The following is a 24,324-nucleotide window of genomic DNA, read 5'->3' on the forward strand; positions in this document are numbered from 1 at the left end:
TACGTGTCTCTTTAAGCCCAGCTGTGGGGTCGTGGACCCGATCGCCGCCGGTGTCACGCGATCGGTCACCGGAGCTGAAGAACGGGGAGAGGTGAGTGTAAACACACCTTCCCTGTTCTTCGATGTGGCAGTGTCATTGATCTTGTGTTCCCTGATATAGGGAAAGACGATCAATGACGTCACACGTCCAGGCACTCCCCCCTACAGTTAGTCACACTTAACTCCTACAGCGCTCCCTTGTGGTTAACTTCTAAACAGCAATTGTCATTTTCACCGTAATCAGTGCATTTTTATAGCACTTTTTGCTGTGAAAATGACAATGGTCCCAAAAAATGTGTCAAAAGTGTCCGATCTGTCCGCCATAATGTCGCAGTCAAGAAAAAAATCGCTGATCGCCGCCATTACTAGTAAAAAAAAAATAATAAAAATGCTAATAAAACTATCCCCTATTTTGTAAGCGCTATAAATTTTGCGCAAACCAATCGATAAACGCTTATTGTGATTTTTTGTACCAAAAATATGTAGAACAATACGTATCGGCCTAAACTGAGGGAAATTTTTTTTTTTTATATATATATTTTGGGGGATATTTATTATAGCAAAAAGTAAAAAATATTGCAATTTTTTTCAAAATTGTCGCTCTATTTTTGTTTATAGCGCAAAAAATAAAAACAGCAGAGGTGATCAAATACCACCAAAAGAAGGCTCTATTTGTGGGGAAAAAAGGACGCCAATTTTGTTTGGGAGCCACGTCGCACGACCGCGCAATTGTCAGTTAAAGCGGCGCAGTGCCGAATCGCAAAAACTGTCCGGGTCCTTTACCTGCCTAAAGATCCGGGTCTTAAGTGGTTAAAGCGACGCAGTGCGGAATCGCGAAAAGGGGCAAGGTCCTTAACCTGCATAATGGTCCGGGTCTTAAGTGGTTAATGGGTCTTCCTAGCACAGACGAAGTCTATTCACCATTATAGTTAGCCATTGTTCTTCCTGCAGGTCTGGAGGTACGTTTATACACTGATGGGTTCATCCGGTAGAGAAGTACCGTATTTGCCGGCGTATAAGACGACCCCCTAATTTTCCAGCCAAAATGTTGGTTTTGGGATATACTCACCGTATAAGACTACCCCCTTTCCTACTAGTCATGCCTCGCCTCACGGTGCCACCATTACATGCCAGACTATGCCACTACATGCCAGACTGTGCCCCATTACATGCCAGACTGTGCCCCATTACATGCCAGACTGTGCCCCATTACATGCCAGACTGTGCCCCATTAAATGCCAGACTGTGCCTCATTACATGACCAGACCGTGCCCCATTACATGACCAGACCGTGCCCCATTACATGACCAGACCGTGCCCCATTACATGACCAGACCATGCCCCATTACATGACCAGACCGTGCCCCATTACATGACCAGACCATGCCCCATTACATGACCAGACCGTGCCCCATTACATGTCAGACTGTGCCCCATTACATGACCAGACCTGCCCCATTACATGACCAGACTGTGCCCCATTACATGACCAGACCTGCCCCATTACATGACCAGACCATGCCCCATTACATGACCAGACCGTGCCCCATTACATGACCAGACTGTGCCCCATTACATGCCAGACCTGCCCCATTACATGCCAGACCTGCCCCATTACATGACCAGACTGTGCCCCATTACATGACCAGACTGTGCCCCAATAAATGCCAGACTGTGCCCCATTACATGACCAGACCGTGCCCCATTACATGTCAGACTGTGCCCCATTACATGACCAGACCGTGCCCCATTACATGACCAGACCTGCCCCATTACATGACCAGACTGTGCCCCATTACATGACCAGACCGTGCCCCATTACATGACCAGACCGTGCCCCATTACATGACCAGACCGTGCCCTTACCTTATCCCATGCGAATCGCGGCCGTGTAACCGAACATCTTACCTTACCAGAATCGCGGCCGTACGATTTTTCAAAAGCCGCGCCTTCGACATCTTCTGTTCCGTGATAGGCGGAACATTCAGCTTCCCAGGAGGCACTGTGTTCAGTGTTCGCCTATCACGGAGGCCCTCTCGTTCCGAGGACGAGAGGGCCTCCGTGATAGCCGGAAAATATAAACACAGGACGAGAGGGCCTCTGTGATAGGCGGACACTGAACACAGTGCCTCCTGGGAAGCTGAGTGTTTCCGCCTATCACGGAACAGAAGACGTCGGAGGCGTGGCTTTTGAAAAATCGTACGGCCGCGATTCTGGGATAAGGTAAGATGTTAGGTTACCGGTGTATAAGACGACCCCCGACTTTTAAGAAGATTTTAAGGGGTTAAAAAGTCGTCTTATACGCCGGAAAATACGGTAGTATTTTCACCAATATAATGAATTGTCCTTCCAATCCTCCCGCACATCTGGAAGGACATTTCATCCTTTGATGGGTCCTCCCAACACAGAGAAATTCTATTCACCACTGTAATGAACCACCATTTTCTCCGCAGGTCTGGAGGTATACTCATACAAATACACATATGTAGTATACTCACCGATATCATCCTTCCACCTGCAGGTCTGGAGGTGCACTTCATCCATGTGAAGCCCCCACAGCTGTCCTCCAGGCAGAAGGTTCGCCCAGTGCTGATGGTCCATGGTTGGCCAGGATCCGTATATGAGTTTTATCACATAATCCCGCTCCTGACAGACCCCGGGAAGCACGGCTTGGACCCCAATGTTGTTTTTGAAGTCATCTGTCCATCTATCCCAGGGTATGGCTTCTCAGAGGCATCACACAAGAAAGGTGAGAGGTGGGGAAAAGGAAACAGGGCGCAATGGACGGTGCATGGCTTTTGTCATAATTGGGTGGATATGTGAGGTTATTAAAGTGTATCTAAAGGCAATTTTGGATTTGGTTTCTAGGTTTATAAAGTATAGAATGGTTTCATTGGCGCATTTGTGGCGGTGCATTGGGGCGCCACTGAAAACACCAACAGGTGTCCACAGTGGTAGATTGCTCCTCTATTCCTGTTCTAGTAACATCTGCGCTGTGATAACACATGGTAAAATCAGAATTTTACCGCATTATCACAACTTACACTAACACGTGATCCAGGGTGCGTTGTGTTGTGGTGCCGCTTTCTTGGAATGGCATCCCAATGCAATTTTACAGCAACATCTGCACATCACCACAACACATATGCTAGGTTGCGTTAAAAAAAAAAAAGATCGGTCTGTCCTCATTTCCTAGTGTGTTAAAGGGGTTTTCCACCCTTTTTTTAAGTTTATTAAAAGTCAGCAGCTACAAAAAGTGTAGTTGCTGGCTTTTAATAAACAGACACTTACCTGCTCCACGGCTCCAGCGACGCGCCGGCCGGGGCTCCGCTCCTCGCCCCCCCTCGCCGGCCGGCGTCTTCATTCTTAGTGTGGGCACCCGGCAGTGACAGCTTTCGGCTTCACGGCTGGGCACCCACTGCGCATGCGCAAGCGGCAGTGCGCATGTGCGAGCGGCGCCGTCCGTTTGGACAGGTGCTCGCCTACAGGGAGGGGCTGTGAAAAGGCGATTAAGCTAATCGCCTTTCCAGCCCCTCGGCGGAAGGAGGAAGTGGGACAGGAAGTCCCCTTCTCCTGAAGCCCCCACCCCCCCCCCCCAAAAAAAATGACATGCCAAATGTGGCATGTAAGGGGGCGAGGAGTGGGTTAAGCGGAAGTTCCATTTTTAGGTGGAACTCCGCTTTAAGGTGCATTCAAAATAAATGGGCTGCCGTAATGCACACTATCGCACTGCAGTAATGAACATACATTAACGCAATGCATAGTCTGAATGATCCCTAATGCCGCGTACACACGATCGGATTTTCCGTCTGAAAAACCTTGGATGGTTTTTCTGACGGAATTCCGCTCAAGCTTGGCTTGCGTAGACACGGTCACACAAAAGTTCTCTGAACTTTCGTCCGTCAAGAACGCTGTGACGTACAACGCTAAAATTAAGTTCAATGATTCCGAGCATGCATTAAATTGTTTCCGAGCATGCTTTGGAATTTTGCGCGTCGGAATTGCTACAGACGATCGGATTTTCCAATAGGAAATGTGTTCACTACATGGATTGGGATTGGTTCATTAATCTGGACATTTCCCATAATCTTCCATAGATGAGTTATATTTATATATGTTATGTTTTCACACCTTGTGACCTACCTTCATGTGTATAGCAACATTTGATTATTTGAATATTGCTTACTCAAATTTTTTAGCGCTACATTTTCCTTTTACAAAGAAGTCAGAATAGTGCAGTGGTTCCCAACCTGTCTAGTGCCGTGACCCCTTGATAAAATTTCCAAAGTTGTTGGGACCCCTAATGGTAAAATTATTTTCCTATCGTGGGTTGTCGGCACCCAAAGTAAGACAAGTAATTTGCACCCCTAACCCATGGACATTTAGTGCTCCCTGAGTCCCTTCCACTCGTACAATATCAGAACCCCTTATAGTACATTTTAGGATGTACCACCCTTTCTTTTTGTTCTCCTTTCTTTCCCTTTTATCTCTCTCTATCCTAATTTCTTGTTTCTTATCCCCATCCCTCTCTAGACTTCTTTCTTGTTCTTTCTCTTATTCTTTCTCTCCCTTTTTCTTTGTTCCTCCCCCTCTTTTCCTCTCCCTTCCATGTATTCTCTATTTGTATTCCTTCTCTTACTCCCTGGTGGGCAGTATGGGATCAGTGGCAGTGCTGGCGGGAAGTTGGGATCAGTGGCAGTGCTGGCGGGGAGTTGGGATTCAGTGGCAGTGCTGGCAGGGAGTTGGGATCAGTGGCAGTGCTGGCGGGGAGTTGGGATTCAGTGGCAGTGCTGGCAAGAAGTTGGGATCAGTGGCAGTGCTGGTGGGGAGTTGGGATCAGTGGCAGTGCTGGTGGGGAGTTGGGATTCAGTGGCAGTGCTGGCAGGGAGTTGGGATTCAGTGGCAGTGCTGGCGGGGAGTTGGGGATAAGCCAACTAAGGAGCTCTTGATCAAGGTCATCTGCTGATCTGAGAACTGTAGTGGGGGCTTTTAAAGGCAACTCTAATCACAGGTAGTGTTACTCACTGTGTCTCCAACTGTGTGGTGTCTCGTAGCAGTGACACCTATGCTGAAATCAGGAGATAGGGTCTTCTCCAGCCCCTCCCACTTCACATTCCTCACCAGTCAGCTGACCTCTAGTCCCTGCCTCCCAGCTATGCCGTGAACTGAAAAGGCGGCTGTGAAGAGGCTGAGTGGGCGGCCACAGGCTTCAGGAACAGCCCAGGTTTTGGGGACCCCTGGCAAATCCTCATTTGACCCCCAAGGGGGTCCCGACCCCCAGGTTGAGAACCACTGATATAGTGAGAGGAGTGCTGCAGCTGTGCCTGGTGGTCTGAGAATATGAGTTGCTTGTCTGCACAGAGGTTCCTCTGTTGGTTCATTTCATGAAATTCGTTTTCTCCGTAAAACAGGATTCACGGCCTTTGCTGCGGCCCGGATATTTTACAAATTGATGCTTCGACTGGGGTTCAAGGAGTTTTACCTACAAGGAGGAGATTGGGGCAGCAGAATTACCACTCTTCTGTCTCAGATGAAGCCGGAGTGAGTAGTATGAGGTTTTGTATGTATAAGGTTATCACCGACACCACCAGGGGTATAAGGTCAGATACTCACATTGATGTCTGTGGCCAAACGCTACAAAGCCCTAAAAAAATTGTATTATATGAGTGCCGGTACAACAGCTTGCACCACTGTATATTCCAGCCAAGCACACAGTATTAATAACAGTACTTTTTCGGGGGAAAAAAAGCCCAAGCTTATCCATTGTCTGTCACAAGAAATATAGAAATGCTAACCAAAACTTTTTTTTAAATAAAGCATGGAAGCAATAGATCCTTTGTCGAGTTTATAATGTTGCATGTATGCAGGCCCGGATTTACTCCCTTTTCCACCCCAAGGCCAGGTCCTTCAATGCCACCCCCGTAGTACAGGGGGGACATTATCCGCCGAGGGACTTTTTGGCAGGACACTGAGAAGCAGGGGGGGGGCTGACATTGAGAGGCGGGGGGGGGGTGCTGCTGCTGAAAATTGCATTGAGAAGCGGGGGGGTGCTCACCTCCTCTTCCCTCAGTTTTCTCTCCTCTCACCATCCGTGACATGACAGGGGGGGGGAGCTCCCGAAATGAGAGTGAAAGTGGTGAAAGTGTCCTTTCCTCTCTCAGCCACAGTGCCGCCCCTGCACCCACTGCCGCCCCGAGGCCTGGCCTTGTTGGCCTTGTCTGGAATCCGGCCCTGCATGTATGGTTCTTAAAGGGATGGTCTTCTCCTTGGTATTACTATGGGAATTAGACATGTGCACTGCCAAAAAAATGTGTTCATTTTCATTTCATTCGTGTTTTTTTTCTCGTTTTTCACTCATTATGATCGCAATTCCTAAATTTGTACATTGTAAATTCATACATTGGTAAATTTGTTCATTCATAAATTCGTAAATTCGTACATTGGTAAATTTGTACATTCCTAAATTTGTACATTCCTAAATTCGTACATTGTAAATTCGTACATTGTAAATTCGTACATTGTAAATTCGTACATTGTAAATTCGTACATTGTAAATTCGTACATTCGTAAATTTGTACATTCGTAAATTTGTACATTCGTAAATTTGTACATTCGTACATTCGTAAATTCGTACATTCGTAAATTCGTACATTCGTAAATTCGTACATTCGTAAATTCGTACATTCGTAAATTCGTATATTCGTAAATTTGTGCATTCGTACATTCCTAAATTTGTACATTCGTAAATTTGTACATTCCTAAATTCGTACATTCGTAAATTCGTACATTCGTAAATTCGTACATTCCTAAATTCGTACATTCCTAAATTCGTACATTCCTAAATTTGTACATACGTAAATTTGTACATTCGTACATTCGTAAATTTGTACATTCCTAAATTCGTACATTCCTAAATTCGTACATTCCTAAATTCGTACATTCGTAAATTCGTACATTCGTAAATTTGTACATTCGTAAATTTGTACATTCGTAAATTCGTACATTCGTAAATTTGTACATTCGTAAATTCGTACATTGGTAAATTCGTACATTCGTAAATTCGTACATTCGTAAATTCGTACATTGGTAAATTCGTATATTCGTAAATTTGTACATTCGTACATTCCTAAATTTGTACATTCCTAAATTTGTACATTCCTACATTCCTAAATTCGTACATTCCTAAATTCGTACATTCCTAAATTCGTACATTCGTAAATTCGTAAATTCGTACATTCGTAAATTCGTACATTCGTACATTTGTAAATTCGTACATTCGTAAATTTGTACATTCGTACATTTGTAAATTCGTACATTCGTAAATTTGTACATTCGTACATTCGTAAATTTGTACATTCGTACATTCCTAAATTTGTACATTCCTAAATTTGTACATTCCTACATTCCTAAATTTGTACATTGTAAATTCGTACATTGGTAAATTTGTTCATTCGTAAATTTGTACATTCGTAAATTCGTACACTGGTAAATTTGTACATTGGTAAATTCGTACATTGGTAAATTTGTACATTCCTACATTCCTAAATGTGTACATTCCTACATTCCTAAATTTGTACATTCGTAAATGTGTACATTCCTAGATAAGTACATTCATAAATTAGTAAATTCGTACATTTGTCATTCGTAAATTTGTAAATTCGAAGATCCTAAAATTCTAAAATCTGAAATAATTACTAACTAATAATAACTTCCGCTTTAAGCACTCCTCGGCCCCATACATGCCACATTTGGCATGTCATTTTTTTTTGGGGGGGGGCTTCAGGAGGAGTGGGACTTCCTGTCCCATTTCCTCCTTCCGCCCAGGGGCCGCATAGGCGAGTCCTCTTCTCGTCTTAGGCGGCCCCTCCCTTTAGGCGATCTCCTGGGACACGTGACAGGTCCCAGGAGATCGCTTGTCCACTCATAGAGCGCAGCATGACTCGCGCATGCATAGTGAGTGCCCGGCCGTGAAGCCGAAAGCTGTCACGGCCGTGGTCCCACAATGTGAATGGAGGCGATGGAGAGGGGAGGGAGAGGAGCGACAGTGGAGCAGGTGAGTGTATGTTTATTAAAAGTCAACAGCTACACTTTTTATAACTGCTGACTTTTAATAAACATAAAACGGCTGGAACTCCACTTTAACTATTACTAACTATTAAATTATAGGTATTGGAATTTCCTTTCAAATTTGGCTGTTAGTGAACGTAACAAATTTATCCGAAGTTACGAATTACCTGAAAAAACAAATTCCGCATCTAAACAAATGGAACAGAACAAATTAATACTAAAAAAGTCTTTATTATTATTATTGTTATTTATTATTATGAATTCATTATGTTCCATTCGTTTAGATATGGCATTCGTTATTTCAGAAAACAATTTGTAAATTTGTATTCGTTACGTTCACTAACAGCCAAATTTGAAAGGAAATTCCAATACCTATAATTTAATAGTTAGTAATAGTTAAGTTATTCTTAGTTAATTATTATTTCAGATTTCCGAATTTACAAATTTACGAATTTAAGCATTTACGAATGTACGAATTTACGAATGTACGAATGTACTAATTTACGAATTTAAGCATTTACGAATGTACAAGTTTACGAATTTAAGCATTTACGAATGTACGAGTTTACGAATGTGCGAATGTACGAATTTACAAATGTGCGAATTTATAAATTTACAAATGTACGAGTTTTCGAATATTCGAATTTACGAATATTCAGAAAAATTTGTTAAACGGGTTTTCGTTAATTTGGATATTCGTTAAAAAACGAATTCGGAACAAAACGAATTGCACATGTCTAATGGGAATACATTTGTCACTCAGTATATCAAGATTGGATATATAGAGGAGGTCCGGGAGAAGTTTGGGGTTGGTTTCACAGTTTAGGACACCCTTGAGGATCTCTATTTGTTGAGGTACTAGACCACATATATAAATGTGAGACTTATGGACTTTGGCTCCCCTTTGGGGGAGTGGGGCTAATCTCAGCTAGGGCAGGGGAGAACAATGTCTCCTCCAAGTAAGGAGCATATTGATAGTGGAATAGATTGTGGGGGGCACCTGTTGTCTTTGATGAGGAACTGCTTAAGGTTTAATGTTGGATGTACGTCCCTGTTGTATTAAATAACTTTTTGAATGAAAAATTTGATTTTAGCTACTATGAAGCACATCGTTTTGCTAGTCGAGTTCCTTGTTAGGCTGTCGAGGATCTCGGCGAGCCAAATTTCTCCATTGCCGTTGAGGAAAAAGAAAATATGCTCTCTTTTTGGCTCGACGAGATCCTCGACAGTTTCCTCGTCGAAAAGTGTACACACGACCGGTTTCCTCGGAAAAAAAAAAAAACAGCAAGTTTCTTGCTGGTTTTTGCCGAGAAACTCGGTCGTGTGTACGAGGCCTGACTCATCCTTCAAATAGGGGGCTGAAGGTGGGAGGTCGACAGGGCCATTTTAACAGTATCATGGGCCCCACGGGCAAAGTAATACAATGGTGCCCCTACCAGCCTGCCCCAATTTACGCACCTAATCTAAAAAAAAAAAAACGTCAAATACGCGGGGTCAAGCCAAATTTAAATAAAACACGCCCCCTACATCCCCATTTGAATTACGCGGCCTTACGCCGCAACACATACGTTACGCCGCCGTAACTAAGGGCGAAAGTTCTTTCTGAATAAAGAACTGGCGCCCAAAGTTAGAGCGGCGTAACATATCAGAGATACGTTACGCCGGCCGGACAGATACGCTCAGGTATCTGAATCCGGCCCCCTGTGTGATCATGGAAGCTGATGTTGAGAAAAGGGAGATGTCTTTGGCGTCAACGAAAGAATAGACAACCAAGGATGACCTGGGAAGGTTCAGGCTCCCAGTGTCTGAGAGTGGCTGGTGGGCCCTTTGTACCATGGCAAGTTTCCAACACCATGGTACTGACGTAAGAGGAGACATGTACCTGCCAGTAGTGAAGTGTAGCAGAGGTGGAATTTCCTCCTACAGGGAAATAAAGTCCCCCTTAGTTGAATGTTAAGGATTTTTTTCTCTTTTCATATACAGTGGAACCTCAGATTATGAGCATAATCTGTTCCAGGAGTAGGTTTGTAATCCATAGTACTCGCATATCAAAGCAAGTTTCCCCATTGAAGTCAATGGAAACGAAAATAATTTGTTCCACATTGACTTCAATGGCATGCAATACCGCATGCGGCCAGAGGCGGGGGGGGGGGGCGCCGGAGAGCCTCGGAACCGCCCGAAAAGGCCAGAGGACACTTCGGCTGACCTCGGCAAACCTCGGAAAGACTTTGTTCCCGTGCTGTCCTCGGCCTTTCCGTGCATTTCCGAACGGCGCCGATCAGCTGCGATCGGCGACGTTTGGCTCTGTTCGGCTCCGGCGCCTTCCCCACCTCAGGCCAAAAACGGTACTGCACACCACTTTGACCTGAATCGTGCTCGTTTTGCGAGACAACACTCGCAAACCGAGTCACGATTTTTTAAAATGCAATGCTCGTATTGCAAAACGCTCATTAACCGCATTACTCGCAATTCGAGGCAGAGGAATGTCTCTTAATGGGAAACCAGATATAAAGAACTAAAGAATAAGTGGCTGTAGTTACACTTGAGATGCTTGTTTCGATAGAGGGTTATTATTAAAATGATATTACTGGATCCTGCTTGTCTTTTACCCCAGGGCCCAGAAGATATAAATGTCGCCCTTGAGAGGATCGCAGAGGCTAAGCAACCCACAGAATATCACAGCAATCAATGAATATTGTGAAATACTTCAGTGCTTCTGTCAAAGCATGGGTCCAGTCTCAATGAAATACATTGTTCTCTGCTCCCTCAATCACTCCATATAATGTATGTGTATTTTCCTCCAGGTCAGTGAAAGGCCTCCACCTCAATTTCTTGGTTCTCCCATCTGGAGGACTAGGGAGGCTGAAATCCCTGATTATTGGCCGCTACGCTCCCTGGCTGGTGGGTTTAACGCGGGAAGACGCAAGGCGTATATATCCATACATGGAGAAGAACGTGTTTGCCATTCTCCTGGAGAGTGGGTACCTCCACATACAGGCCACCAAACCAGACACTGTTGGTAAGAATTGCCGAAAGCTGCAATAACCATTCCCAATCCCTGGGAACAGCAGAAGTGTGAATGTTTACTGAACAATCAGTCTAAAACCTCATACACACGATCGGACTTCCATCAGACTTTTCCGTGGATTTTGGTCCGAATGGGTGTTGCCCGTGAACTTGTTCTGCATACACACGGCAGAACATTTTCAGCCAACAAACACGAACGTAGTGACATAATAGACATACTACGTGTTTTTTCTGCTCTTTGGTGCCACCCTTTGGGCAACTTTAGCTTATGTTGTCTTATGATTAGCATTGGTTCTGAGCATGCGTGTTTGTACTTTGGACTTGTGTAGACACACGATCAGATTAGCTGACATAGGACATTTGTTGCCGAAAAGTTTGAGAGCATTCGCAGCGAACATTTGTCCGATGAAAAAGCGAAAACAATTGTCCGATGGAGCATCCACACGCTTGGATTGTCCGATCAAACAAGTCCGTCGGACTGTTGTTGTCAAAAAGTCAGATCGTGTGTATGGGCCTTATGTCTTCACAAGGAAATTAGATCATTGAAGTTTTTTTTAACTAGATTCCTCTTCTACGTTCTGTTCATCTAATGCCACTGTGTTAGATGCCCCCTTCAGGGCCCAATTCTGTTTCCTGTCCCCTTCAGGGGCCACTTCTGTTTCCTGTCCCCGTCAGGGGCCACTTCTGCTTCTCACAGGACTCTATTCTCCTACAGGTTCTGCTCTGAACGACTCTCCAGCTGGACTTGCAGCCTACATTCTGGAGAAGTTTTCTACTTGGACAAACAATGAGTTTCGTGATCTAGAAGATGGTGGCCTGAACAGGTGAGCGACAACATGTCACCACCGGAAATTGTCACTTATAGTGTGGTGCTCATTGGTCTTTCATTTAGCAACTGAAACTGAAAAGAGGAACTCTTACAACATAAAATAGCATCAAACAATTGTCCACATTCAGATAAGTTGATAGTCTAATCTTGCTCAACCTTTTTAGCCCAGAGGAACCATTGAAATAATTTTCAGGTGTGAAGAAACCTTGCTAAAATCTAATCATTGGAGGTCAGTGGGTCAAATGTCCCTTACATTGGTGATCAGTGAGAAGAATGTTCCTTACATTGGGGGTCAGTGGGAAGAATGTCCCTTACATTAATGATCAGTGGGAAGAATGTTCCTTACATTGGTGATCAGTGGGAAGAATGTCCCTTACATTAATGATCAGTGGGAAGAATGTTCCTTACATTGGTGATCAGTGGGAAGAATGTCCCTTACATTAATGATCAGTGGGAAGAATGTTCCTTACATTGGTGATCAGTGGGAAGAATGTTCCTTACATTGGTGATCAGTGAGAAGAATGTTCCTTACATTGGTGATCAGTGGGAAGAATGTCCCTTACATTGGTGATCAGTGGGAAGAATGTCCCTTACATTGGTGATCAGTGGGAAGAATGCTCCTTAGATTGGTGATCAGTGGGAAGAATGCTCCTTACATTGGTGATCAGTGGGAAGAATGCTCCTTAGATTGGTGATCAGTGGGAAGAATGCTCCTTACATTGGTGATCAGTGAGAAGAATGTTCCTTACATTAATGATCAGTGGGAAGAATGTCCCTTACATTGGTGATCAGTGGGAAGAATGTCCCTTACATTAATGATCAGTGGGAAGAATGTCCCTTACATTGGTGATCAGTGAGAAGAATGTTCCTTACATTGGTGATCAGTGGGAAGAATGTCCCTTACATTGGTGATCAGTGGGAAGAATGTCCCTTACATTGGTGATCAGTGGGAAGAATGCTCCTTACATTGGTGATCAGTGAGAAGAATGTTCCTTACATTAATGATCAGTGGGAAGAATGTTCCTTACATTGGTGATCAGTGAGAAGAATGTCCCTTACATTGGTGATCAGTGGGAAGAATGTCCCTTACATTGGTGATCAGTGGGAAGAATGTTCCTTACATTGGTGATCAGTGAGAAGAATGTCCCTTACATTGGTGATCAGTGAGAAGAATGTCCCTTACATTGGTGATCAGTGGGAAGAATGTCCCTTACATTGGTGATCAATGGGAAGAATGTCCCTTACATTGGTGATCAGTGAGAAGAATGTCCCTTACATTGGTGATCAGTGAGAAGAATGCTCCTTACATTGGTGATCAGTGGGAAGAATGTTCCTTACATTGGTGATCAGTGAGAAGAATGTCCCTTACATTGGTGATCAGTGAGAAGAATGCTCCTTACATTGGTGATCAGTGAGAAGAATGTCCCTTACATTGGTGATCAGTGAGAAGAATGTTCCTTACATTGGTGATCAGTGAGAAGAATGTCCCTTACATTGGTGATCAGTGAGAAGAATGTCCCTTACATTGGTGATCAGTGGGAAGAATGTCCCTTACATTGGTGATCAGTGAGAAGAATGTCCCTTACATTGGTGATCAGTGAGAAGAATGCTCCTTACATTGGTGATCAGTGAGAAGAATGCTCCTTACATTGGTGATCAGTGGGAAGAATGTTCCTTACATTGGTGATCAGTGGGAAGAATGTTCCTTACATTGGTGATCAGTGGGAAGAATGTTCCTTACATTGGTGATCAGTGGGAAGAATGTTCCTTACATTGGTGATCAGTGGGAAGAATGCCCCTTACATTGGTGATCAGTGGGAAGAATGTCTCTTACATTGGTGATCAGTGGGAAGAATGCTCCTTAGATTGGAGATCAGTGGGAAGAATGTCCCTTACATTGGTGATCAGTGGGAAGAATGTCCCTTACATTGGTGATCAGTGGGAAGAATGTCCCTTACATTGGTGATCAGTGAGAAGAATGTCCCTTACATTGGTGATCAGTGGGAAGAATGTCCCTTACATTGGTGATCAGTGGGAAGAATGCCCCTTACATTGGTGATCAGTGGGAAGAATGTCTCTTACATTGGTGATCAGTGGGAAGAATGGTCCTTACATTGGTGGTCAGTGGGAAGAATGTTCCTTACATTGGTGATCAGTGGGAAGAATGTCCCTTACATTGGTGATCAGTGGGAAGAATGTCCCTTACATTGGTGATCAGTGAGAAGAATGTCCCTTACATTGGTGATCAGTGGGAAGAATGTCCCTTACATTGGTGATCAGTGGGAAGAATGCCCCTTACATTGGTGATCAGTGGGAAGAATGTCTCTTACATTGGTGATCAGTGGGAAGAATGCTCCTTAGATTGGAGATCAGTGGGAAGAATGTCCCTTACATTGGTGATCAGTGGGAAGAATGTCCCTTACATTGGTGATCAGTGGGAAGAATGTCCCTTACATTGGTGATCAGTGAGAAGAATGTCCCTTACATTGGTGATCAGTGGGAAGAATGTCCCTTACATTGGTGATCAGTGGGAAGAATGCCCCTTACATTGGTGATCAGTGGGAAGAATGTCTCTTACATTGGTGATCAGTGGGAAGAATGGTCCTTACATTGGTGGTCAGTGGGAAGAATGTTCCTTACATTGGTGATCAGTGGGAAGAATGTCCCTTACATTGGTGATCAGTGGGAAGAATGTCCCTTACATTGGTGATCAGTGAGAAGAATGTCCCTTACATTGGTGATCAGTGGGAAGAATGTCCCTTACATTGGTGATCAGTGGGAAGAATGCCCCTTACATTGGTGATCAGTGGGAAGAATGTCTCTTACATTGGTGATCAGTGGGAAGAATGGTCCTTACATTGGTGGTCAGTGGGAAGAATGTTCCTTACATTGGTGATCAGTGGAAAGAATGTCCCTTACATTGGTGATCAGTGAGAAGAATGTTCCTTACATTGGTGATCAGTGAGAAGAATGTTCCTTACATTGGTGATCAGTGGGAAGAATGTCCCTTACATTGGTGATCAGTGAGAAGAATGTCCCTTACATTGGTGATCAGTGGGAAGAATGTCCCTTACATTGGTGATCAGTGAGAAGAATGTCCCTTACATTGGTGATCAGTGGGAAGAATGTTCCTTACATTGGTGATCAGTGAGAATGTTCTTTATATTGGTGATCAGTGAGAAGAATGTCCCTTACATTGGTGATCAGTGGGAAGAATGTTCCTTACATTGGTAATCAGTGGGAAGAATGATCCTTACATTGGTGATCAGTGAGAAGAATGTCCCTTACATTGGTGATCAGTGGGAAGAAGGAGGAGGACACACCCAAGGAGCTCTCTGAGAGATCCAACCTTTTCCAAGCCTGGGCCTTGCCTGCTAGCTTGGCCCAGGAATAATGCCTGATCCTGGGGGAGGCCCCGGGACGGATCCCCCTGATGATACGGGGCCTAGTGAGGAGGAGGTGGAGGATCTGTCTGTAGATCCAGGCCCTGCTGTGGATGCAAATGTCTTCAGTCAGAAGAGCATTGATCGTTTTAGGGCGATTGGAAGAGCTGAAGAAAAACTTAAAATTTTGAAGGCTGAACACAAATCTTTCAAAATCAAGTACTTCCAGGCCTGGAGTAAAAATCGTTTGGCCATGAAGCCTGAGTTGCAGGAATTGGAGGAAAAGGTAAAGGAACAATCTTTATTATTGGAAAAGCTGAAAGATAAAAGTGGAGAAAAGTTTGATAATGAGAGGAGATTTGCCAGCCAGACAGCAGTTTCCAGGGACCAGCCTCAGATAATGGATGACGCGGGCCCATCTGCCTCTGCACCTCTTCCTCCATGTCAGGGCTTGGAATCGCCGATGGCAACCAGCCAGGGGGTTGAGAGTGAGCATGGCACCCTGAAATGTATCCAGGAGATGGAGTCACCCCTGAGAGCAAACAAGCTTGCTTTTACAGAAGTCCCTGAAGCCAAGCCAGTACAGGTGGAGAAATCTCAGCACACCTCACTGCCTTCCAACATGTCTGCCCAACCTGCTGTGGTGGACGGTGTCCTGACTGAGGAGCAGAAAGGGAAGGCCTTGTGCAAAGCGCTGCCTGGAGTTTCTGCTGGGACCTGTAGTTCCTCTGTACAAGGTATGCCTGTTACTAGCAATGAGATTGCCTCACCTGAGCCTCCCTGTGGTGGGGGAGGGGATCAGCATATTGCACCATGTGCAGTGGAAGAAGCAATGGAGGTTTCACCTGCTGCAGTGTCAGACCAGCCTGCACTATCCTCTGATGACAACCCTGTCCTGACAGAAGAGAACCGACCAGCTGAAGCTTCTACAAGCACAGCAGTGGGAACTGACACTGCTGGGAAGACTGCAGGAACTGTGAATATTCCAGCAAGTTCTAAAAATGACAGTAATGATAAAACAATGGATGTGGTGGGTGGTGAAGGGGTTAATACTGCTGGGAAAAATAAAAATGACATTCCTCCCCCTGCTCAGCAGAGGAAAGACTCGCCGATTGTTCAGACCAAATCTGTGCAATCGATATCTGCTGCAAATGTGTCAGATGGTTCAAAACAAACCAATGGTTTATCTGCTGGGAGCTACGCCTCAGTTTTGGGGGGTCGCACCAAGGAGGGTGGGGGGAATGGTGCAAATGTTGGTGGTCACAATTTGGGGGGGTTTAGTGGGGGGATGGTTGGTGGGTATAAGCGGAGAAATGTGGTCCAGCTGAAGTGGGAGGGGGAGGGGACCCCACCAGTAAGGGGGAGGGTGGCAGAGTTGATCCTGGAAATGGGGTTCAAAGTCGCAGACATTTTTGCTTTGATTTGTCCCATTGGGAGTTGGGAATTTGATTTATCCTTTGTAAAACCTGAGGGTCTGGATTTATTTTGGGAACGTTTTAGGGGGCGCAGGGACCTTCCGCAGTGGAATGGTTGGATGCCAAAGGTGGTTTCCAGGCAGCCTCTAATAAAATCAGTGACGATCCTTGTGCGTAACGAATCCATCCCAGAGGCTGATTTGGTAGTATGGTTACGCCGCTATGGTGAAGTCCTCGCTCCACTGCGGAAGGTCCTTGATCAGCATGGGATATGGACAGGGGCCTGGACAGTGTCACTAAAATTGGGGGTGCAGGGAAATGTTGTTCAACATCTGCCCTGTTCAGCCTTTCTGGGGAGGGACAGGCTGACCATTTTTTACCAGGGTCAGCCTAAGGTGTGCAATAAATGTGGTGACAAGGGCCATTTTGCCTCCACCTGCACCCGCAAGAAATGTTCTTTGTGCCAGGAGCTTGGCCATTTGGCTAAAGACTGTACCGATATTCGGTGCAATTTGTGCCAAAAACTTGGTCACCCCTACAGTCAATGCCCGGAGGCATTACATAACCTGCCAGGGTTGGAGGCTGAGCTGCTGAGGCTGGATAAGGAGGATGAGGCCACTGAAACTCTTGTTGTCCCTCCTGTGTCTGTGGCATCTGTTTCTGTTCCCCCTAGTGATGTGGTCCCTGAGTCTGTCCCTCCTGTGTCTGTGACATCTGTTTCTGTTCCCCCTAGTGATGTGGTCCCTGAGTCTGTCCCTCCTGTGTCTGTGACATCTGTTTCTGTTCCCCTTAGTGATGTGGTCCCTGAGTCTGTCCCTTCTGTGTCTGTGACATCTGTTTCTGTTCCCCCTGGTGATGTGGTCCCTAAATCTGTCCCTCCTGTCCCTAATCCATCTATTCGTAGATCCTCCAGACTGGCGGAGGCTGCTGGGGGGGCAGGTTTAGCGGATCTTCCCACTCAGCCTCCAGTCCCTGCCCCTCGGCAGCGCAAGCGTGGTCAGGGGAGTGTGGGGGTGCTGGATGGGGGTGGGGCTGATGGAAGGGTGTCCGTACCCCATGTTTCACATTCCATTGATGGGGATTCGGATGAGGAGGGGTGGGAGAAGATCAGGAGGAGGAAAAAAATGAAGAGAAAGACAAGAAAACCGGTCGTCTCTTCCTCAGAGTCGGATCCAGGAGGGGTTCCCCTTGGTAACACCTTTAATGTGTTGTCAGGTGAAAAGATGTCTTTGTCTTCTTCTTTTTCATCTATGGATGAGTCACGTTGTTTGAAGAGAGCGGTTTCTGGTGATGAGAGTGTGGTGAAGGTCAAGAAACGACTACCCCAATCATCCTGATGGCAGTTCCCCCTCCGATAAAGGTGGCGACCATTAATGTCGCCAGCATTAAATCTGCAAGAGCTTGTGATATGGCCTTATTTTTGCTCAGTGAGTTTGATGCCGAGATTTTATTTTTGCAAGAGACCTGGCTCCATACTTTGGCCGATGTCCACCTGGCAAAAAGGGAGTGGAGATGCGGTCCCTCCTTTTGGTCTCTTGCGGCTGAGCCCTGCAGCGGAGTTGCGGTACTTTTTGAAACCGATATGGTAACGCGCCGGCGGGTAATTGAGGTAGAAATAGGTGGATGTATGGTGTTGGACGTTTCTTAGAAGGGCTGCATGCATAATGGGTGCGGGTTTGTTTCTTGACCTTGCAGGTTTGTCTGGTGTAGTGGTGTGAGTTGTATTAAGATTTACTTTCCTGGTGATTACATGATTTTTGCTTTGCTGTAAAGTCTTTTGTTTGAGAGCAGATTTGCTATATTTATTTTCATTTATGTAAATATGTGTATATTTATGTATATCTTATAGTGATTTTATGCTTTTTGTTTGCAAGACTTTTAATAAACAAAATTGGGAAGAATGTCCCTTACATTGGTGATCAGTGAGAAGAATGTTCCTTACATTGGTGGTGGGGGGGAAGAATGTTCCTTACATTGGTGATCAGTGGGAAGAATGTTCCTTACATTGGACATTGGTGGTCAGTGGGAAGAATGTACACTGCGGTGGTCAGAATGCCACACTTTTAGACAGCTAAAAAGATCTTTGATGTCATACAGCTGGCTCTACCAAGTGGCATTAGTTCTGGAGCTAGGCAGGCACCATCAAATAGAAGATCAATTGGCCACAGCTCAAGGAACCTCTGGAGGAACCCTGGTTGACAATGGCTGTGATAGACCTTCTGTCAACTCAACCTGTTGATGTATTCGTCAACTAAAAAATTGCCAAGGACTTACCTCAAAGATATGGGGGAAGGGCATATTTCCAGGATCAAGAAGATTCCTTGGCAACTATGTGCTGAACTTCATTCAGTAGCACATGCATGTCAGCAATGGCTTGTTTAAAAAAACATACAATGACACACCAGTAGCCAATCACTAACATGTTTCTAATTGTCTTTAGGAAATTCTCCCTTGATGATCTCCTGACCAATGTGATGATCTACTGGATCACTGGATCAATCGCGTCTTCCATGAGGTTCTACAAGGAGAACTTCCCACGGAATTATAACAGCACCCCGGACACCAAGTGAGTATGGAATATATGTGATTGGAGCAAGTTCTGGGGTCCTAGGGCTCTGACTGGGGTATCCCCGACATTCTTCCTCCTCTCCTACCCCACATCCTTTCCTTCTCTATCCTCTTTGCCCCCCATTGCGGAGCCTCTGCCCACATATTTCTTTGTTATCAAAGTTGGAAGACCCGACTCCTGCATTAAAGGGTGTTTTTTTTACCTTGATGCATTCAATTTACAAATTCACAAATTTACAAATACATTTTTTTTACAAATTCACAAATTTACAAATTTAAAAATATTCGGCAAAATTTGTTAAACAGGTTTTGGTTAATTCGGATATTAATTTGTCGAAATTTGTTAAAAAAACGAATTTGAAACTAAACGAATTACATATGTCTATTTTTTACCATCTTCATTGAAAGTAGAAGTAAACAGCCAAATTCGAAAGGAGATTCCAATACCTATAATTTAATATTTAGTAATAGTTAAGTTATTATTAGTTAGTTATTACCGTATTTGCCGGCGTATAAGGCGACCCCCTAATTTTCCAGCTAAAATTTTGTTTTTTGGATATACTCACCGTATAAGATGACCCCCTTCCTACTAGTCTGTCTGGAAGCTGAGGGGTAGCCGGAAACAAGCGCTGACAGGAACAACCGCTGACAGGAACATGCTTTATTTTATGCTTTATTATTTTTTTATTATGCTTTTTTTCAAATCTCACTGTGCCATCAACATGCCTCACTGTGCCATTACATGCCTCACTGTGCCATCAACATGCCTCACTGCGCCATCAACATGCCTCAACATGCCTCACTGTGCCATCAACATGCCTCACTGTGCCATCCCATGCCTCACTGTGCCATCCCATGCCTCACTGCGCCATCAACATGCCTCACTGCGCCATCAACATGCCTCACTGCGCCATCAACATGCCTCACTGTTTCATTACATGCCTCACTGTTTCATTACATGCCTCACTGTTTCATTACATGCCTCACTGTGCCATTACATGCCTCACTGTGCCATTACATGCCTCACTGCGCCATCAACATGCCTCACTGTGCCATTACATGCCTCACTGTGCCATTACATGCCTCACTGTGCCATCAACATGCCTCAACATGCCTCACTGTGCCATCAACATGCCTCAGTGTGCCATTACATGCCTCACTGTGCCATTACATGCCTCACTGTGCCATCAACATGCCTCACTGTGCCATCCCATGCCTCACTGTGCCATCCCATGCTCACTGTGCCTTCAACATGCCTCACTGTGCCATACCTTATTCCTGTACTGCGGGCGTCCATGATTCAAAAGCCGCGCCTCCTCCTCCTCGTGCTGTTCCGTGATAGGCGCCTGTGTTCCACCTATCACAGAGGTCCTCCTGTCCGAAGCCGAGGATGAGAAGACATCCGTGAATAGGTGGAACACCGAACAGAGGCTCTGCTGGGAAACCAAGTGTTCCGCCTATCACGGAACAGCACAAGGCGGAGGCGCGGCTTTTGAATAATGGATCCTCGAGACAGGTACCGGCGTATAAGACGACCCCCGGGTTTTGAGGCAAGTTTTTAAGCCTATAAGGTCGTCTTATACGCCGGAAAATACGATATTTTAGATTTTCAAATTTACGAATTTTTCAATTTACGAATTTTTCAATTTACGAATTTTTCAATTTACGAAATTACGAGTTTATGAATTTACAAGTTTACAAATTTTTCAATTTATGAGTTTATGAATTTACAAGTTTACGAATTTTCCAATTTACCAATCTTCGGAAAAGTTTATTAAATGGGTTTTCGTTAATTCGGATATTAATTTTATTGAAATTCGTTAAACTAATTCGGTACGAAACTAATGGCACGTGTTTATTTTTTACCATCATCATTGAAAGCAAAAGAAAATCCCACATTTTGTGTTGACATCGGAACAAGGACAGAGGGGAAAACTAGTTCTGGTGACCATGGTAACACGCCGGCATTCCCTCATGGGACAGGAAGTGAGGGGAACTCTTCCTAATGGGACACAGATGGCAGAAAAAAAAAAAAACTGACTGAAAAAAGAAGTTTAGCCTTTAGTGCCACTTTAGCTACAGATCTGTGATATACCGTATTTATCGGGGTATAGCGCGCTCCCGCGTATAGCGCGCACCCCTAAACTTGACCCGGATTCCTGTGAAAAAAAGATTTTTTTGTACTTACAGTTTTGGTGTCTTCCGCGGCGTCCATCGGCGGCCTCGTCGGCTCCGGCGTCCGTCTGCGTCTTCGGGTGTCCTCTTCGTCGGGTCCGGCGTCCTTCTGCGGCGTCCTCGCGTCCTCCCCGCTCGTTTCCCGCGCCGAGTTTGAATACTGCGCCGACATATACCGAGCGCAGTACACTCGTGTATCGTCGGGCAGGCTCGGCTACTCTCGCGCTGACGTCCTGTACGTCCAGGACGTCAGCGCGAGAGGCGCCGAAACTGCCCGAAGATACACGAGTGTACTGCGCTCGGTATATGCCGGCACAGTATTCAAATTCAGCGCGGGAAAGCGGGTATCGGCGTATACCGCGCACCCACGATTTTGCCCTGATTTTCAGGGCAAAATAGTCCGCGGTATACGCCGATAAATACGGTAAGTTAGGATTTATAAATGATAGATAATAAAGATTATCACCTGTAGGCATTTTCTAGGAAAGTATGTGCAAGATGTTTTACACTTTTATGTTCTTCCAGGATCGGGGTTTATGTGCCTACTGGTATCGCTGCTTTCCCGTGTGAGCTGGTCCACTCCCCTCGGGTTTGGGCAAAGGAGAAGTTCAGGAACATTGTCACCTACACATTTATGCCCCGCGGAGGGCACTTTGCTGCCTTTGAAGAGCCAGAAATTCTCGCCCGCGACATCCAGAACTTTGTGTTGAAAGTGGAGAAGCTGTAAAATGGGGAGGGGCATTAGTGTAACTTTAGAGTTTTACATGGTAGAGTCATGGTGAAGGATGATGTACTTAATGATGATGCTGCTGCTTTAAGATATAGACAATCCTAGGTTATACACTATATTTCCAAAAGTATTGGGACACCTGCCTTTACACGCACACAAACTTTCCTGGCATCCCAGTCTTAGTCTGTAGGGCGCAATATTGAGTTGGGCCACTCTTTACAGCTATAAAAGCTTCAACTCTTCTGGGAAAGCCGTCCACAAGGTTTAGGAGTGTGTCTATGGGAATGTTTGACCGTTCTTCCAGAAGAGCATTTGTGCTTTTGGTAATATAGTGTATGGTCCTTAACATCAGCCTGTCTGCGTGTTGCTGGATGCGGCTGAGCTTGATTTCCAGCACAATTAATCTGCTACTGCATTGCCTTTATTAAAAGATTATCTTCCAATCAGTGTCATTTCTTGCCCTGGCTAATCAGAACCCACACACTTTAGAGATCTCTATTTCTCCAGTAAATATATAGAGGTGGAAAATAATTGGTGGCGGCCATTACACTCATCCGTCATAAAGCTGGAACAAGAAGGCCAGATGAAACATGAGGCTCATTGTGTCCATGCTAGAGGTCTCCACATGACATTGATTGACCTGGGAAGGAATTTCCACACCTCCCAACATTTTGAGATGGGAATGAGGGACACCTATCAGCAAAAGTATGCAGGCATAGGACACACCCCTTGCCACGCCCCCTTAAAGGAGAATTGTACAAAAAAAACAAGATTGGTTAAACCCACAAGTGCTTTTTTTACCACTACTATTTCTTTATATTGTCTTTTGGAATTTACAAATGCAGAAATTTAGACATCAGATGAAAAGTTTAGCGCTGGGAAACACTTTTTGAAAGATAAAAAGTGCATTTTTTTATACATCTACAGGGCCGCCATTAGGAATTATGGGGCCCCTTATGTGCACCAACGCTCCCCATCCAACCTGAAGGAGCTTGAGAGGTCCTGCAAAGTAGAATGGGAGAAACTGCCCAAAAATAGGTGTGCCGAGCTTGAAACATCATACTCAGAAAGACTGGAGGCTGTAATTGGTGCCAAAGGAGCTTCACCAAAATATTGAGCAAAGGCTGTGATACTTGTGTACATGGGAGGAGTCTGTGATACTTGTGTACATGGGAGGAGCCTGCGATACTTGTGTACATGGGAGGAGCCTGTGATACTTGTGTACATGGGAGGAGTCTGTGATACTTGTGTACATGGGAGGAGCCTGCGATACTTGTGTACATGGGAGGAGCCTGTGATACTTGTGTACATGGGAGGAGTCTGTGATACTTGTGTACATGGGAGGAGCCTGCGATACTTGTGTACACGGGAGGAGCCTGTGATACGTGTGTACATGGGAGGAGCCTGTGATACTTGTGTACATGGGACGAGCCTGCAAAACTTGTGTACACGGGGAGAGCCTGTGATACTTGTGTACATTGGAGGAGCCTGTGATACTTATGTACACGGGAGGAGCCTGTGATACTTATGTACACGGGAGGAGCCTGCAAAACTTGTGTACACGGGGAGAGCCTGTGATACTTGTGTACACAGGAGGAGCCTGTGATACTTATGAATATGGGAGGAGCCTGTGATACTTATGTACACGGGAGGAGCCTGCGATACTTGTGTACATGGGAGGAGCCTGTGATACTTGTGTACACAAGAGGAGCCTGTGATACTTGTGTACATTGGAGGAGCCTGCGATACTTGTGTACACGGGAGGAGCCTGCGATACTTGTGTACATGGGAGGAACCTGTGATACTTGTGTACACGAGAGGAGCCTGTGATACTTGTGTACATTGGAGGAGCCTGCGATACTTGTGTACATGGGAGGAGCCTGCGATACTTGTGTACACAGGAGGAGCCTGCTATACTTGTGTACATGGGAGGAGCCTGTGATACTTGTGTACATGGGAGGAGCCTGCGATACTTGTGTACACAGGAGGAGCCTGCTATACTTGTGTACATGGGAGGAGCCTGCGATACTTGTGTACATGGGAGGAGCCTGCGATACTTGTGTACACAGGAGGAGCCTGCTATACTTGTGT

At 45.2% G+C, this 24,324-nt stretch overlaps 1 protein-coding gene across 1 annotated transcript in view; it reads left to right on the forward strand.

Annotated features, from left to right (window-relative positions):
• Positions 1–22,676, forward strand: part of LOC120938077 (epoxide hydrolase 1-like) — a 46,555-nt gene extending 23,879 nt beyond the window's left edge. Inside the window, exons 4-9 of the mRNA XM_040351763.1 lie at positions 2,561–2,788; positions 5,451–5,580; positions 10,911–11,125; positions 11,849–11,957; positions 19,201–19,326; positions 22,029–22,676. Of these exons, the coding sequence (XP_040207697.1) occupies positions 2,561–2,788; positions 5,451–5,580; positions 10,911–11,125; positions 11,849–11,957; positions 19,201–19,326; positions 22,029–22,230 (1,010 nt within the window). The 3' untranslated portion in view covers positions 22,231–22,676. The remainder of the gene's footprint in view (positions 1–2,560; positions 2,789–5,450; positions 5,581–10,910; positions 11,126–11,848; positions 11,958–19,200; positions 19,327–22,028) is intronic.
• Positions 22,677–24,324: the final 1,648 nt, after the last annotated feature.

This window comes from Rana temporaria, chromosome 4 (assembly GCF_905171775.1).
Source record: "Rana temporaria chromosome 4, aRanTem1.1, whole genome shotgun sequence".
Classification (NCBI taxonomy): Eukaryota; Metazoa; Chordata; class Amphibia; order Anura; family Ranidae; genus Rana; species Rana temporaria.